This window comes from Doryrhamphus excisus, linkage group LG5 (assembly GCF_037039965.1).
Source record: "Doryrhamphus excisus strain RoL-2023G ecotype Guam linkage group LG5, RoL_Dexc_Guam_v1.1, whole genome shotgun sequence".
In the NCBI taxonomy this organism is placed as follows: domain Eukaryota; kingdom Metazoa; phylum Chordata; class Actinopteri; order Syngnathiformes; family Syngnathidae; genus Doryrhamphus; species Doryrhamphus excisus.
Window position 1 is genome coordinate 10483369 of NC_136361.1, and position 18210 is coordinate 10501578.

The following is an 18210-nucleotide window of genomic DNA, read 5'->3' on the forward strand; positions in this document are numbered from 1 at the left end:
GTTTTTTCTAATACTGGCTACCTGTGACGTCACAAGTTGTACAAGCTGTTAGAGCTGAGTGTGACCAATCACAGTGGAGTGTCCGTGCCTGGAGGCGTGCCATGGGTGGAATAAATGTAAAAAAAAAGAGAAAAAAAACAGTTTTGGAAATCCTGGAAGATCTAGAAAGGTTTCTGTGTTGGCTATTGTGTGTAGCTGCTCTATAGGAGTCTACAAAAGGATGAAAATGAGTATAGTTCCCCTTTAAACAATTCAGGGCCGCACGGTGACCGAGTGATTAGCTGATTCTGATCATTTGGATGGCTTAGCAAATACTTTTGGTGATATAGTTGATGTCCTCACATGCATCTTGGTCCAGTATTGGTGTAGCATCCAGAAGAACTGCTGGCTTGTTTTTTTCTTTTTGAATGTTTACTTGCACACTCCTACATATCAGGTATTGTTTTTCCTGCGCAGGCATGCAGCCTCACTTGTGTTGGTCTCAGTGTTCTCTTTCCCTCAAGCTTTACAATACGAAGAGTAGCGTTACCCAATGATAAATCTTTCTCTCATTGCATTGTATGTGATGAGAGACTCTTGCAGCTGTCCGAATTTATATGACTTAGCTTTTAGCTTAGCTTAGGGTCTGGGTGAGACTAGGCCACATCAGGTTTCCCCCCCCCCAAAAAAAACGCATTTATTAAAAACAGAAAAATTAATAAACTTTGCTTTGGTTTCGATTTTCTACAAGAAAAGCTCTGATAAAACATTCCACTGTTCCACTCAAATATCTTAATTTTTATTTTTCTGCACAAAATAAGATGAAAAATAAACAAATCAAGAATAAAGAAAATCAATCAATCAGTAATAAATAAATATAATATTAATAATAATATAATAATAAAATTAATAATAAAACAGCAAATAATAAAAACTTAAGAAACCACATATAGTTGGTGAGTAGACAAATTGTTTTTTTCAGGTTAAAATGAACAAAGCATTATTAGAGCCCTTTAGACATGACAAAACACGACTATAGTCACATTTATACTCTTTTTATTTACAACATATTGCGCAACTGCAGGGTCTTGAGACACATGCTAACTCGCAAACTAGAGAGCTAGCGACCTAAACGATAGCCTTCAAGTTATTTCCTTTAAACTTAAATCGCCAAAAACTTACCACTTCCACACGGATAGGGAGGATAACTATTAACAGTTATTTAATCTTTAACATGAACATTAATCAAACGTAATATTTTTTTCTGGGTACATGATACCATCCAGCATCCATATCAAACTTGCGTGGCCCGGGAGATGGAAGTCTGGGCTTCCCTGGCTAAGCTCTGATGACCTGACCTTGATGGTCATAAGTGGTAGATGGATGGATGGACAGCAGATTGTTGTTTCTTTTTAAGGTTGAAGTTTGTGTGGCTGTATCAGCCCAGTGACTGACAGGTGATGACTCCCAGGTGTAATCACAGAACGAAGCCGTGTATGGTTAAAGGCACGTCACCTCACTCAACCTCTATTCGGTAAATAGTAGTTAAATCAACTAGGATTACCAGTACTGCACTTGTATATCGATGTCACATTGCTGTGAAGTTTACCTTAAGGGTTTACCTCATGAAGTGTCATCCCATCAGTAGTTTGTCCTGATCCTGCTCAGGGGAAACAGAATGCGTGTACAATACAAGCAGTGTCAGGGTTGTCATTTCAGTATTTTTAATACGATTGATATGTTTCTATTAGGGTTGTGAAAGATAAAAGATAAAGATATCTGGTTTGATAAGTGAGAGATGCAGTTGCATCGGTAGCAGCCTCCTAGACCAATAAGAACCAGCTATAAATTCTTAGCTGACTCAATGGTAGCGACATTGCGAGACGAGCGACCAGTTGACAGTCCATCCAGCTGTCTTCGGGCGAGAGGCGGGGTACACCCTGGACTGGTGGCCAGCCAATCACAGGGCACATATAGACAAACAACCATTCACACTCACATTCATACCTATGGACAATTTGGAGTGGCCAATTAACCTAGCATGTTTTTGGAATGTGGGAGGAAACCGGAGTACCCGGAGAAAACCCACGCATGCACGGGGAAATGATGCAAGTGCACAATGAAAAAGATTATGTTTGGTGCCGTTTTAAGCCGTGAAAACGACCACAAGGCAGCAGAAATGTATTTTATAGGCGCTCGGCAGGCACTTTTATGTGCTCCAGGGCGAGCAGGAAGTCAAAAAGCGTGGAGCTGTGTAGCGTGCACAAGGTTCGCATTGAAGGGACATTTTTAAAATGAACTGCACTTTTGGATTTGGAATTTTGCCCATCATTCCCAATCCTTATGTGAAACATGAACGCACACACACACACACACACATATATATATATATATATATATATATATATATATCAAACTATGGAATGGATTGAGTAAGGACCTCTATATCTATATATATACTATATATATATATATATATATATATATATATATAGATATAGAGGTCCTTACTCAATCCATTCCATAGTTTGATTCCACATACTGAAATGCTATGGCTAGCATAATGTAGTCCTAGCATAGAAGTGTTTCAAATGTACTTTCAAAAGTATTTGTGATTTTAGAAATAAGGAGTTAGTATGTTCTCTGTAGGCGGCATTATGAATTATCCTTACTGACCTTTTTTGCAGTACATTTAGCGAGTGAAGATTGCTTTTATAGTTATTATCCCATATTTCCACACAATAAGTAAGATATGATAGAACCAGAGAGCAATAAAGAGTGTGGAGTGATTTCTGATTGGGAACAAATTTTGCTTTGTTCAAAACTGAAATATTTCTGGCCACCTTATGTTGTATATTTGTAATATGAGGTTTCCAGCTCATATTTTCATCTATTGTGATCTCCAGAAATGTATTTTCCTTCACCCTTTCAATGTCCACACCGTCTATTTGTATTTGCTGGTTCGTGTCCTTTCTGCTGTTACCAAACAGCATGATTTTAGTTTTACTTACAAAAAAAGACAAAAAAGTCTGGGATTTCTCTTACACATTTTATTTATTAACAATGATTATTTGTTACATGAGCCATTTTTTGTGTAATGTGTGTACATTCTGCAGTGTTTAAGGACACGTTGACATGGTGATGATTTGACTGGATGACTGACGTCCCTGAAAGGTCTGTTATCCCAAGCACAGCGCATCTCTAACAAAGCCACCAATATTCAATATGCTTTTCATTCAGGCATCACATCGTGTTGTTTATCTTTGCCTCACAACGTCCTTGATATGAGCCTCCCTCCTTTTTGTCTTCTGCTGCTTCCCCCGATGAACGCTTCACGGTAAGGATGCATCTTCTTTATGCTGATGGGACCAGTGATGTCCTGAATGCATTGAAAGTCATTGATGATGAATCTTTTTTATGGACGGCATCAATGTTGCATTCAATTACTCATAGATTCAAACTTCCAAAATTTTCCAGAAATCTTTTTCCACCATGGTGCCCCTGAGTTATGCTAGTTTATTTTGAATAAGAATTCCATAGAACTATTATAGTATATGTCTGTATTATATTGTCATATGTATATGACTGTAAAATATGACTGTAATGTAGTTAATGAAAAGGTCACCTGTTCATTCTTCATTCTTCGTATTGTTGTACCGCACTTTCCCTGACTTGGTGGCTTATTTCCACTCGTATTTCCACTTATTCTGGTTATTTCTCATATGGAAGTTGGATGCGGGTATGAACTCATTCACCCCCTGCAGTAGCGGCCATTTTAGATCATTTTCACTGATTGTTCAAGGTATGCAGAATATTGTGTTCTAGGGCTACATCAACATGGAACCTACCAAAAAGAAACTCTCATCTTTCATCAGGAAAAAAGGTTGTTTAGTAATTAGTCGGGATGTACACCACTTTCGGTACGAGGTACATTATTTAAAAAAAACAAAAACCTTAAACTGTATTATGGAAAGCAGGAAGTGAACAAATGTAACAGTTAGTGATTGTAAAAGTACCAGATGAAGGGGTAGGATTTAATAAGTTTTGCTTCTTCCTACTCCTTTTGGACATGTGGAACTGTGAACTGATTATGGGATGCACTCAATTGTAATCTGATGCATGTTCAAATGAAATAAAACATTACCATTACCATTACTATTACCATTACTATTACTATCTGTATGTGTATGTGTATGTGTATGTGTATGTGTATGTGTATGTGTATGTGTATGTGTATGTGTATGTGTATGTGTATGTGTATGTGTATGTGTATGTGTATCTGTTCCCCATCTAAATTATCTGTATTTGTAGTTGAAGTGGCTAAAGCTGTACATTATTTTAAGTCTGAAATTGATCAGAAATTGATCAGAAATTGCGATATGTTTATTATTCAGCTGTGAAGTTGATGATTCATGCAAACATGGCAATAAACATAATAATATGTCAGCCTTGCTGGCTGTATTTTTCTCAGAAGCACCTTGTTCAGTACAACAAGCAGTTTTGTACAACAAACAGACTTTATATCACCAGCCACCACCCGAAACAAGCAGACAAAAAAAAGAACACTGACTGATGCACGATTGTTCACAACGAGTAGTAATAAATATAATATTTTATGGATGGATTATGTGAAGTAATGACAAAATATACTCGTTTCATGATCGTTTGGGCAAAATTCAATATCCGTAACGAGTATTCGGGTCATCCATGTTATCCTTACTAGTGTCGCTGGAGCCTATCCCAGCTGACTTTGGGCGAGAGGCAGGGTACGCCCTGGATTGATCGCCAGCCAATCGTAGGGAACATACTGTATAACACCATGAATGATTTACAATATTTACAATTTTGACATTTGGAACTGAACTGTGTGTTTGCATTCATTAAAAGGGAACTGCACATTTCATCATTTCCAATCCTTATATGAAACATGAACACACAATTATTTCGCTTTTTTGTGCATTATAACACAAGTTATTATGAGTGTTTTTTGATGCACCCTAACAAGCGTCTATAAAATGCATTTCTGCTGCCTTGTGGCCGTTTTCACGGCTTAAAATGGCACCAAACATCATCTTTTCTATCATGCACTTGCATCATCACCCCCCTCCTTTTTTCTAATGCAAAAAACAAACATAAAAGACGTATAAATGAATTAGTAGTAGGCAGTGAATTAGTTAATTCCTTGTGAGAAGAGTGATCACTTTTGTGAAATTATTGTGGCATCGGAGCGAGCATTATGAAGGTTTGACTTTTGGATTCTTTTCAGTCTTCAGATCCGCTGTGGCGACTCCGTAATCAGGAAAAAAAAAGCCGAAAGAAACATTCATTCATTCATTTTCTACCGCTTTTCCTCATGAGGGTCGCGGGGGTGCTGGAGCCTATCCCAGCTGTGTTTGGGCGAGAGGCGGGGTACACCCTGGACTGGTGGCCAGCCAATCACAGGGCACATATAGACAAACAACCATTCACACTCACATTCATACCTATGGACAATTTGGAGTGGGTGGAATTGAACCCGGGTCTCCTAGCTGTGAGGTCTGCGCGCTAACCACTCGAACACAGTGCCGCCTCAGAAAGAAAGAAACAAATATAAATATAATTTTAACTTTAACTTGTGTTTGTTATCAAGAACCTGCATTGGAGGCATGTTATGACTTGCATTGAAAATGAATTTAACTAAACACTTTTTACAGTAGGAGGTTGCCTACAGCCACAGATTCACTTTGTGGATCTTATAACTGTAATAAAATGACAGTGTATACCTTCATTTTGTTTTTATGTGCATTTGTTTTGTAATTATTTACTATATGTCCCATTTTTCAATCAGCCATGGAAAGATATCTTCTCGTGAGCTTGACTGCGGCTACGCTATTGTCAGGTATTTTATATATATATATATATATATATATATATACATAGTATATATATATATATATATTTCATATAGGTATATCAGTCAGCATCATCGCCGGGTTGTCATCTTGATATCATTCCTTTTCTTCTCCAGTCAGTCATGGATGTGCGACAGGAAAGGAGTTCATCACGACGTTCCTCCCCAACTACCAGAAGGCCTTATGGAGAGTACTTTTCCTTGGAAATGACCATAAACTCCAGGTGGTTCTCACTGCTCCGGGCTCTGAGGCCAATGTCCACATTCAGGTCAGAAATATTATTAGGTACCATGTAGGAAAAAATGTTCATGTTTTTGTTCAGTGGTGGGCAAACTTTTGGACTCATAGGTCGTGATGGTTGGTAAGTGGCGGGACCCTAACCAGCGTAGGGACCCTAAGCTAGCTATGATGGCAGACCAGGACTGGGACCATTCATTCATTCATTTTCTACCGCTTATCCTCACGAGGGTCGCGGGGAGTGCTGGAGCCTATCCCAGCTGTCTTCGGGCGAGAGGCGGGGTACACCCTGGAGGTACGGACCGCCAAGGCATAGCACCCCCAGACTCCCCTCAACCACGGCATCAGGGCTATGGCAGTGTGGCAGACAAAGGAGCAGGTGAGGGGAGGAGGCCCGCACATGAGCAAGCGGAGGGGGCGAGCAGGCGAGTGGTGAGGCGCTCCACCGCGCCGGCCGACACCCGCGTGAGGGAGAGCCATAGCTCCAAGTCACAGGGAGGCCAAGCACCAGAGCCGAGGAGTTAAGACCAGCGCAAGGCCACCGACGGACCCCACCATCCACCGGGAGGACCAACCCCCCCCCCCCCCCCCCGCCCCCAGAACCAGCAGCGCTCCACCCACGTACCGGAGAACCATCCCCGACGAGCCCTAAGGCAAGACTGGGGATGGGCAAAGACAGGGACAGCGATGCAGCAGAGCATAGGACCAGTGGCAGCAGACACCCAAACGCCCGGAAGAGCACCGCCCCCCCAGCAGGCCCCACTCCGAGGAGCATGCTCCCCCACCCCCACACGCCACCCAGGCCCCCGTCCCCATGAGCAGGATCAGGCCCCCTCCCAACACACAGCCCGGTCCCCGCAGCAGCCACCACAGCGTAACAACCCCAAGCCACCACCGTAGACTTCAGGCCACCAGCAACGCGGACCCCACACTCACATTCATACCTATGGACAATTTGGAGTGGCTAATTAACCTAGCATGTTTTTGGAATGTGGGAGGAAACCGGAGTACCCGAAGAAAACCCACTCATGCACGGGGAGAACATGCAAACTCCACACAGAGATGGCCGAGGGTGGAATTGAACCCTGGTCTCCTAACTGTGAGGTCTGCACGCTAACCAGTAGACCGCCGTGCCGCCCTTAATAATTAGCTTTATTCAACCACAAAACAGCATAATTTATTCATATATTTTTGAAAAACTGTGACGAAGCTGCCAGATTTGAAGCGCTAAGTGGCAAGGGTCACAGAAGGGTTGGAAATATGAAATATAAAATAGTAAACAAAAATGAGAAACACTAAAACCAAAGGTAAGATACACCCAAATTCAGGGAAGAAGTACATTTGAAACACTTCTATGCTAGGACTACGTTATGCTAGCCATAGCATTTCAGTATGTGGAATCAAACTATGGAATGGATTGAGTAAGGACCTCAAACAATGCACAACGATGAGCCAATTCAAGAAACAATACAAGCAGTTGATGTTTGCTAAATACAAGGATGAAGAGTCTTGAACCAGTCATGATGTGCTATATATATCACTATATTGACACTTACTATGGTACACATTATGGCATTGGATGCTCATATCACCTCCTACTTCGGTACAAGGTACATTATTTAAAAAAAAACAACTTTAAACTGCATTATGGAAAGCAGGAAGTGAACAAATGTAACAGTTAGTGATTGTAAAAGTACCAGATGGAGGGGTAGGATTTAATAAGCTTTGCTTCTTCCTACTCCTTTTGGACATGTGGAACTGTGAACTGATTATGGGATGCACTCAATAGTAATCTGATGCATGTTCAAATCAAATAAAACCATTACCATTACCATTACCATTACCATTACCATTACCATTACCATTACCAAATGTGGGATATAAAATACAAATCATCTGCAGATAAGATCTGTCATATAAATATGAAAATGCTTTTCCGTCCATCACAGTCTCGCTCTGCTTTGTAAACAAACCCCCACTCTGCTTTGAATCAGCGCTTTGTCTTCCCTTGGATTATTGTGATGTCACGTGCGTCACTGGAAAGCACAGCTTTTCTAGTTTCGCAAACTGTTGGAATGAATTTGATTGAGCAACTGATTCACGACTTACCAGACCGGACCAGACCGGACCGGAGTTTGTCCCCCCATTCCCTCATGAATGTGCTGTTGTCATTTGGCATTTCTATCAAAGACAGGTAATGCTTTGACTAAATTTGACGTGATGTTGATCCGCAGATAGCGTCAGTGGACTTCTCCATGAAGTTGAGACTCTCTGCGGGAGAAAGCCGCTGGGTTTCCCTGCCGGTTGGAGCAGAACTGCAGCAGCAGTTTCTTACAGAGAAGTCAGCCGTCCGGATTTCATCAAGTGCTGACATCTCCGTGGTCGCTTTTAACCGGCGGGACCGGACAGGAGATGGCACCGTGGTTTCCCCAACAGGACAACTGGGAACCGAGTATCTCGTGTTCACGCCACAAGGAGGCACAAAGTGCATGGACAAGCTGCTGGCTGTTGTTAATGGCGACAGCCCCAACCAGATCACCATCATACCGAGCGCTGACGTGTCGCTGCGAGGTGGCGGGCAGTGGCGGCACGGGAAGGCGGTGACCTTTACCCTGGCCCCGCACGCATCCTACCTGGTACGCAGCCATAACGCTTGGACGGGGCTCATTCGGTCCCAGTTGCCTGTGGCTGTCCTAGCGGGTCACCAGTGTCTCGCAATGGGTTTGGGTTGTGAACACATCTATGAACAGCTCCCTCCTGTGGCGAGTTTGGGTAAGAACTACATGGTGCCCATAACAGGAAGCTGCCATGCCACAAACTTGGCGGTGATCGTTGCGGCCGAAGACGACACTGAGCTGACACTGAATGGCGGTCATCGTGCAACACGAAAACAGTTGAGTTTTTTTTACAGTGGTACCTCACTTTTTTATATTCATTCATTCATTCGAGGGTCGCGGGGGTGCTGGAGCCTATCCCAGAGGCGGGGTACACCCTGGACTGGTGGCCAGCCAATCACAGGACACATATAGACAAACAACCATTCACACTCACATTCATACCTATGGACTGCACGCTAACCACTAGACCGCCGTGCCGCTCTTTAAGCTTGCATATCTTTTTTTTATTAGCAATTAGCTTTATTCAACCACAAAACAGCATAATTCATTCATATATTTTTGAAAAACTGTGACGAAGCTGCCAGATTCTGGTAGGTCTGCGCGCTAACCACTCAACCGCCGTGCCGCTCAGTTTTTTTTATATTTACTTTTTACTTTTACTTTTGTATTTGTCACGTCCGGGCTTGCAAGTTTTGCGGTACGACCCCAGGATGCAGAGAGCAGGACCAAAAGTGCAGATAAAATGAATCTTTTAATGCGAATGGCAGCAGCAGGATACAAAACCCACCAAACGAACCAAACCAACGACAAGTCACAATGAAGCCACAACAGAAAGAGCACGCACCTGAACTAAATAGGGATAATGAAACTAGAAGCAGGTGCGTGAAACGGAAGGAAAACGGAAGGGAACAACAAAGGAAGTGGTTAACAAAATAAGGGCATGGAAACTGGAACAGAGGCAAAGAAGGAAACTAAGAGAGCTGTCACGAGGGAGTGAAGTATTACTCAAACAAATTAGGTAGGACTAGATCAGCTAATTAAATATCATGATAGTACTACTACCACATCACTACTATCAGAAGAACCAGAGTATCGCACCTGGCATGGCCCAGCAAAGTGCACTGTATTCAGATACATGCTCCGAGCAGCCCGTGTGACTCCACAAAGGTCTCTGGCAAACCATTTGCACCTTTCAAACACGGCAGTTTCAGGTGACTTCAGGTGTTTTTAGTGTTCTCCATGGATTGTTTTCCCTCCTTATGGAGCATTTGGTACAACTAGCTTCCTTGGAAAGGGAATGTCTGTTTCCAAGTAACCTCAGGCTGTTAGCGTGACAGGTGGGAGAAAAAAAGAGCACCCGAGTACGGTTAATCTGGTCTCATTGGAGTGTTTTTTAAAATCGTTATTGGAGATATTTTCAATCAGATCTATGGGCATGATGTCATAATTGCCTGACATGGACCCAACAAGTCCAATAATAATCATGTAAATGTGTACTGTAAATGACAAAGTATATTTACAAATCCTTCACCAACAGGACGCTGAAGACCGCTGGACTGGTGACCGTCCAGAAACTGATCAGCAGACATCCTTTAGTCGTCCAAAGCACCAAGAGAGTCATGGTGCTGCTTCTGAGCAACAACAAACCCCATGACCCATTCTTCATCGCCCTGACCCCCACCTGCAAGCTGTCCAATGACTGGACGGTGGAGACGGTGGACGGGTTCTCCAGCGCTGTGGCCATTCTGTCAGAGAGGGAGGGGTCGTCCAGCGTCAAGGTGTGCACAAGGGGACGCTGCCTGTCGCCTCGGTGGAATGACTTCATTTCAGATAAACGCTGGGTGTGGTCTAATGTGGCAGTGGGGAAGCATGAGAGTCATGTGACAGTGGAAGGCGACGCACGTATGGTGGTCTACGGCTACGGTTGGAAAAGTCGCCATGGATATGGAACTGCTGGAGTCTGCTCTTCAGGTGCACACACATGTAGAATCCCAATCCACATCACACATCCACATGCACTCCTGATCAACATCATAACAATGTACATTTTGCACTGTTGGACCTTAAAGAGGCTCTACGTAGAGGTTCAAAATACAAAAAATATAAATGGAAGTGAGACAAAAAGTTTAGTTCATCAGAAGAAAAGTTGTAGACCATAGCTCAAAAATACCCTGACACTCCCCGAAAGTTTCCACGAGACTAGTGAGAATGTTGGTCCAGGTGGTGAAGATGCCTTCACGGAGGGCATCCACTGTCTGGATCTGATGTCCATTTTTGGAGATGAAAATATGAGCTGGAAACCTCATATTACAAATATACAACATAAGGTGGCCAGAAATATTTCAGTATTGAACAAAGCAAAATTTGTTCTCAATCAGAAATCACTCCACACTCTTTATTGCTCTCTGGTTCTACCATATCTTACTTATTGTGTGGAAATATGGGCTAATAACTATAAAAGCAATCTTCACTCGCTAAATGTACTGCAAAAAAGGTCAGTCAGGATAATTCATAATGCCGCCTACAGAGAACATACTAACTCCTTATTTCTAAAATCACAAATACTTCAACTTGCTGATATAGTTCATCTTCAAACAGCTAAAATAATGCACAAGGCTAAAAACAATTAGCTAAAAATGTAATAATACCAGGTTTAAGTCTTTTGTAACTTTGGAGATATCATTGATGTACTGCATGTGTAGGATTTATGTGTGTACTTTTCCAGGCGCCCCTCCTCCTACGCCACCCAAGGATCCCTGTGAAGATGTCAAATGCAGAGAAAAGGAGCGCTGCGTGGATGGAAGATGTGTCCATGTGTCCACGGCGACCTGTCACGCGCTTGGTGACCCTCACTACATGACATTTGATGGAAGACGTTACGACTTCCAGGTAAGGTTGAGACATGCCGCTGACTCATAATAAATACATAATGTGCTTCATTCAGAATATAACGTCACAGGAGTGCTGGAGCCTATCCCAGCTGTTTCGGGCGAGAGGGTACACCCTGGACTGGTCGCCAGCCAATCACAGGGCACATATAGACAAACAACCATTCACACTCACATTCATACCTATGGACAATTTGGAGTGGCCAATTAACCTAGCATGTTTTTGGAATGTGGGAGGAAACCGGAAAACATGCAAAACATGGTTTTGATGGAGGTTGGAAATGTTCACAAGGAGCAAAGTCTCTATCAGCATCAAACTCTTTAGTTTTGGAGCAGGTTTTAGGCTTGGTAACGGGGTTGTATTGACTACTTGCCATGGTAACTTACAATTGGACTGCTACAAGTTCTGGTGAAACTGCAAAATATAAAATAAACACACGCTAAAAGCATGTTCAATAACTGTATTTTAGTTATCCACTGTGTGTTTCACCAACATTTACCAGACATATTAGCATTAAGTTCCGGCTGCAGAAACAACCGATCGCAAGGTTAATACCACCATTTGTTCTTCGCAAGGGGTGTTTAAAAAAAAAAAAAAAAAAGGTGTCAAAAACCTTTAAATAGCCTTATGCATCACTCCTGAAGTGGACGTAATCAAATTCCAAAATTTTAAGTTTCATCCCAATTATCACCCCCCACTAGTCTGGGGCTGTTTTGCTAAAAGCAACTCAGGTTGTGCAGCTGACCTGAATCCTATTGAGATGCTGTGGATGACCTTAAAAAGGCTTCATGCTGGAAAAGCCTCCAATGTGGCTGAATGACAACAATTTTGCTATGTATATATTTCTACTATTTGCATCCATTCTCGTCATTGTAAGCTACAGTGAATGTGTGACAATCTGGCACGGGCGATCGCGTTGTTTGAGAGATGGAATGTCAACTGGTTGCTAGCGTTGTGATACATGGTGCGTTTCTCTACATCAGTGTTTTTCAACCTTTTTTGAGCCACGGCACGTTTTTTACATTGTAAAAATCTTGTGGCACACCACTAACCAAAAATGTTCCAAAATGTCACCACGACCTCACACGTGCATCAATAAGTCTATAGGAGGAACAAGGTAGGTGTTGCCACACGGACCAATATTACATTGCTCTGCCAGTCTTTACACCACAGACACTCCACAGTAGCCACGTTTTTACATCACCACTTTTTCTCTTTCCGAATGACCTTTCGGGAAACAATGGTATCCATGGAAAGGAATATTCCAATCTCTTGTCTACATGCGCTGTGAAAATCAACCAGAATAGTCAATAGGGCATGCCCAGTAAAACGTAAACACCAACATCACGTGATACCGGCTTCCCCAAGTTTTTCTTTCACTTGTTGGAATAACTCCGTATTGCCAGTTTTTCGCCTGTCCAGTCTTGAAATTTAGTTTGAATCAAAAACAAACTTTGCTTAGTCCAGTGCCGATTGCTGGCCTCCATTTTTAAAAGTGAAGAACGTCTGGATCTGCATGTTACGTCATATCTGAGCATGCGCTGAAAGAACGCACCCGGGATCAATTTAAACAGGAAAAGATCAAATTCAATCTTGCTAATATTTTATAATTAAATTTAATTTTTTATAAAACTTGACTTATGAATAAAGTATAATAAACAACAGAAGAAGAAAAACACCACGAAGAAGAACTTTCCATTTGAGCGGGTACAAGATACCTCAATCGGATTGGTTAAAGGAATATTCCATCCCTGTTCAATTCTTTCCGTTTGAGCAAATAAACCAAATGCAATTGGAATATTTGGGTCCATGTATACTATTGACATAATGGCTATTGACATAATATTTGCAAATGATGATTAATAAATGTTAATAATAAAAAGTGATATTGGATAATTCCTCACGGCACACCTGACGGTTTCTCAAGGTACACTAGTGTGCCGCGGCACAGTGGTTGAAAATCACTGCTCTACAGTCATCTAAGATTTCATCTAAGGACTGAAAAAAGAACTGAATTCATTGGATGAGATGAGCAGCCTTTGTCAGACACCGGGTTCACCAACTGCTGTTTCACTTGGAGTCCACCTACGGGGTTCCGTGGAAGTCTTGCTTGTACTCCACCAATATGCTCTCACATCCAAAGTCTCCTTTTTTGAAAAACCGCATTGCAAAGCCTGTTCTGTTGGGGAGGTTAAAGACCCAGTTGAGTCTTTAGGACTCATTATCTTGCCGAGGATATTTTAAGAGAGCCACTGGGAACTGGGGATACCTTTCATGTCAAGAGACCAGGTCACCAAGGACTGCTGGTCCCAGGCGCTTTACCCACTGTGTGCAAATACCTCTCTCAGTTGTTCCCAGTTCAAAAGCTTTGGAGTTTTTGTGTGTCCGCGATGTCTCCCAGGGTGCCTGCACGTATATTATGGCAACACTTGCAGAGAAGGTACCCGGTCTCGTCCCCTTCACTGTGACCACCAAGAACGACCATCGAGGCAACCGCCGTGTTTCCTTCGTGAGGACTGTAACTGTAGACCTTCATGGGCATACCATAGTCATCGGCAGGCATAAAAAACAAGTTCAGGTAACTCACTAAATGACACTCACAGAAAAAATCTACAGGATTGTCATCTATTGTTCAATTCTCAGGTCAACGGTGAACTTCAGTACCTGCCAGTCACTTTGCTAGACGGCAAAGTCACCGTGAAGCATCGTAGCACCTACGCCGTCCTCAAAACTCACTTTGGTCTGACTGTGAAATACGACTGGAACATGCGGCTTTACGTCACAGTACCCTCCTCTTACTATAAACACCTAGGGGGCCTCTGTGGAAACTACAATGGAGACAAAGCAGATGACCTGCCTGAGCCAAAAGGTAAGCAGGAAGTACACAAGCAGCGCTGGTAATATACACGTTATCCTCAGGGAGCGGTGGGCAGACTGTGGCTTGTGGGCCGCATTAGGCCCGACAAGGGTTTTATCTATCCCACAGGGTGTTTCCAAATTCCTATTTTGAAACCTTTGCCTAACATCAAAGCTGTATCCAGCAACGTGACTTGCAGGGTTACTGTGGAAATCTGATGCCATCAAAAAGACGATCAAAGAACACAACACGTGGTGCATGTGATCCAATACTGCACCATGTGTGCATTCGAATTCAAATAGTTCTGCCGCAAGGCATGTTGGGTAGGCATGTGCTACTCTCTCCCAACGTGTTTGCTTGATTGCAAAATATGTTGAGGAGGTCATCATGGGAGTAAGCAAGGAGGGACGTTAACATACACTTGATATCCAATGTTTTGTTGTTCATAGCTTATTGTTGTTGCTGCTGGACTACCTAGCATGCTTGGCAGCCATTTGTAAATAACAGTTTTAAGTTATGGTAATGGTTTTATTTCATTTGAACATGCATCAGATTACAATTGAGTGCATCCCATAATCAGTTCACAGTTCCACATGTCCAAAAGGAGTAGGAAGAAGCAAAGATTATTAAATCCTACCCCTCCATCTGGTACTTTTACAATCGGTAACTGTTACATTTGTTCACTTCCTGCTTTCCCTAATACAGTTGAGGGTTTTTTTGGTTTTTTTGATATGAGCATCCAATGACATAATGTGTACCATAGCAAGTGTCAATATAGTGATATATATAGCACATCATGACTGGTTCAAGACTCTTCATCCTTGTATTTAGCAAACATCAACTGCTTGTATTGTTTCTTGAATTGGCTCTTCGTTGTGCATTGTTTGAGGTCCTTACTCAATCCATTCCATAGTTTGATTCCACATACTGAAATGCTATGGCTAGCATAACGTAGTCCTAGCATAGAAGTGTTTCAAATGTACTTCTTCCCTGAGATCATATTTCTCCTCTCTTGTAGAGAAGTATTGGATGACATTTTTAGCTAATTGGTTGTTTTTAGCCTTATGCATTATTTTAGCTGTTTGAAGATGAACTATATCAGCAAGTTGAAGTATTGACAAAAAATAAAAAATTACAACAAAAAAAACTTAAACTATATTAGAAAGCAGGAAGTGAACAAATGTAACAGTTAGTGATTGTAAAAGTACCAGATGGAGGGGTAGGATTTAATAAGCTTTGCTTCTTCCTACTCCTTTTGGACATGTGGAACTGTGAACTGATTATGGGATGCACTCAATTGTAATCTGATGCATGTTCAAATGAAATTAAACCATTACCATTACCATTACCATTACCAGACTAAAGCTTTCTGGTTTCTTTGTTGAACTCTTGCAGGCTCTCCCCTCTCAGCAGTACTAAAGATGATTCAGCAGTGGAAAGTGAAAGATTCAGATGAGCTCTGTCAAGATGGTTGTGGTGGACGCTGCCCCACGTGTCCACCAGAGAGACATTATTTCTTCAGCCTCACCACAAAATGCGGCATACTCACAAAGGCCGATGGTCCATTTTCATCCTGCCACAAAGTTCTCAACCCCTCTTTGTACCTGGCGGACTGTTTATACGACGTATGCATCAATAAGGGTAGGCAAAACAATGCAGGCACACACCAACCCAGGTTTAAAAAGACTTTTGGAAATATTTTGCCTTGTCGTCTTTGAATCTGCTGAATCGGCATTTCCTGACATCTCAAATTTCCCAGTTATGTAATCCATGTTTGGATGAAAGCTGTTGATTTGATTGTGTGCTTTTCCAGGCGCAAAACAGTTTCTCTGCGATAACCTGAAGAGTTATAACGACGTCTGTCTGGCAGAGGGAGTGAAGATCAATCCCGATTGGAGGATGATCACTAAGTGCCGTAAGTCGATGGGTTGAACACAATCTCTGCTGAATCGTTTGGACCACAGAACATTTTTGCAACAGGAAGTTACAAAAGGAAGAACATTTTATGCATTCATTCATTCCGGTTCCTTGTCAAATTGTCAGGCAATGTTTACATGCCTGAAAAATCCCAAAAGTCAAACCCCAAGTAACAACATTCTTAATTTAAGAAAAACTTACTTGCTGCATGGAAAGATCATTTCAATCGTTTTCAGTTTTTAACTCAAACCTTTTATTATTAAGGGAGAAAAAAATCCAAAGCGACATGGCCCTCTTTAAATTATAACTTAACTGTGGTTTATCACACCTGAGTTCAATTTCCTGATTACTGCCACACCTTGATCAAGAACTCACTTAAACAGGACCTGCCTGACAAAGTGAAGATCCCCAAAATCTGGACATCATGCCAAGATCAAAAGAAATTCAGGAACAAATTCAAAAAAAAACTGAGATGTATCAGTGTGGTTATAAAAGGTTATCAAGCCATTTGTTACAGAAAACATACTAACTCCTTTCTAAAATCACAAATATTTCAACTTGCTGATATAGTTCCTCTTCAAACAGCTAAAATAATGCATAAGGCTAAAAACAACCAATTAGCTAAAAATGTCATCCAATACTTCTCTACAAGAGAGGAGAAATATGATCTCAGGGAAGAAGTACATTTGAAACACTTCTATGCTAGGACTACGTTATGCTAGCCATAGCATTTCAGTATGTGGAATCAAACTATGGAATGGATTGAGTAAGGACCTCAAACAATGCACAACGATGAGCCAATTCAAGAAACAATACAAGCAGTTGATGTTTGCTAAATACAAGGATGAAGAGTCTTGAACCAGTCATGATGTGCTATATATATCACTATATTGACACTTACTATGGTACACATTATGGCATTGGATGCTCATATCACCTCGTACTTTGGTACGAGGTACATTATTAAAAAAAAACTGTATTATCGAAAGCAGGAAGTGAACAAATGTAACAGTTAGTGATTGTAAAAGTACCAGATGGAGGGATAGGATTTAATAAGCTTTGCTTCTTCCTAGTCCTTTTGGACATGTGGAACTGTGAACTGAATATGGGATGCACTCAATTGTAATCTGATGCATGTTCAAATGAAATAAAACCATTACCATTTCTAAAGCTTTGGGACTCCAGCCAACCACAGTGAGAGCCATTACCTACAAATGGCAAAAACGTGGAAATGTGATGAACAGTCTCAGAAGTGGCCGGCCGACCAAAATGACCCCAAGAACACAGTGACAACTCATCCAAGAGGTCACAAAAGACCCCACAACAACATACAAAGAACTGCAGGCCTCGCTTGTTTCTAGTTAAGAAAGACACCATGGCAGAGTTCCAAGACCCAAACCACTGCTGAACAAAAAGAACATTACAGCTTGGCTCCATTTTGCCATCAACATCTTGATGATCCCTAAGAACTTTGGGAAAATACTCTACAGTCTACAAAAGTTGAACTTTTTGAAAGGTGTGTGTCCCATTAAATCTGGTGTAAAAGTAACGCCGCAAAGGAGCAGTAAAATATGGTGGTGGTAGTGTGATGGTATTGGGCTGTTTTGCTGCTTCAGGACCTGCAAGACAAGGAACCATGAATTCTCCTGGAGGAAAATGTCCAGCCATCTGTTGGTGACCTCAAACTGAAAGCAACTTGGGTTGTGCAGCAGGACAATGATCCAAAACACACCAGCAAGTCCACCTCTGAATGGCTGAAGAAAAACCAAATGAAGACTTTGGAGTGGCCTAGTCCAAGTCCTGACCTGAATCCTATTGAAAT

The 18210-nt window shown here is 41.9% G+C and overlaps 1 protein-coding gene across 1 annotated transcript in view; it reads left to right on the forward strand.

Annotated features, from left to right (window-relative positions):
• Positions 1-3095: 3095 nt before the first annotated feature.
• The window catches only part of LOC131105180 (IgGFc-binding protein-like), a 57358-nt gene continuing 42243 nt past the window's right edge, over positions 3096-18210 (forward strand). The window contains exons 1-11 of the mRNA XM_078790508.1: positions 3096-3153; positions 3220-3316; positions 5807-5857; positions 5987-6138; positions 8342-9000; positions 10263-10696; positions 11451-11614; positions 14016-14192; positions 14258-14483; positions 15867-16112; positions 16285-16386. Of these exons, the coding sequence (XP_078646634.1) occupies positions 5809-5857; positions 5987-6138; positions 8342-9000; positions 10263-10696; positions 11451-11614; positions 14016-14192; positions 14258-14483; positions 15867-16112; positions 16285-16386 (2209 nt within the window). The 5' untranslated portion in view covers positions 3096-3153; positions 3220-3316; positions 5807-5808. The remainder of the gene's footprint in view (positions 3154-3219; positions 3317-5806; positions 5858-5986; positions 6139-8341; positions 9001-10262; positions 10697-11450; positions 11615-14015; positions 14193-14257; positions 14484-15866; positions 16113-16284; positions 16387-18210) is intronic.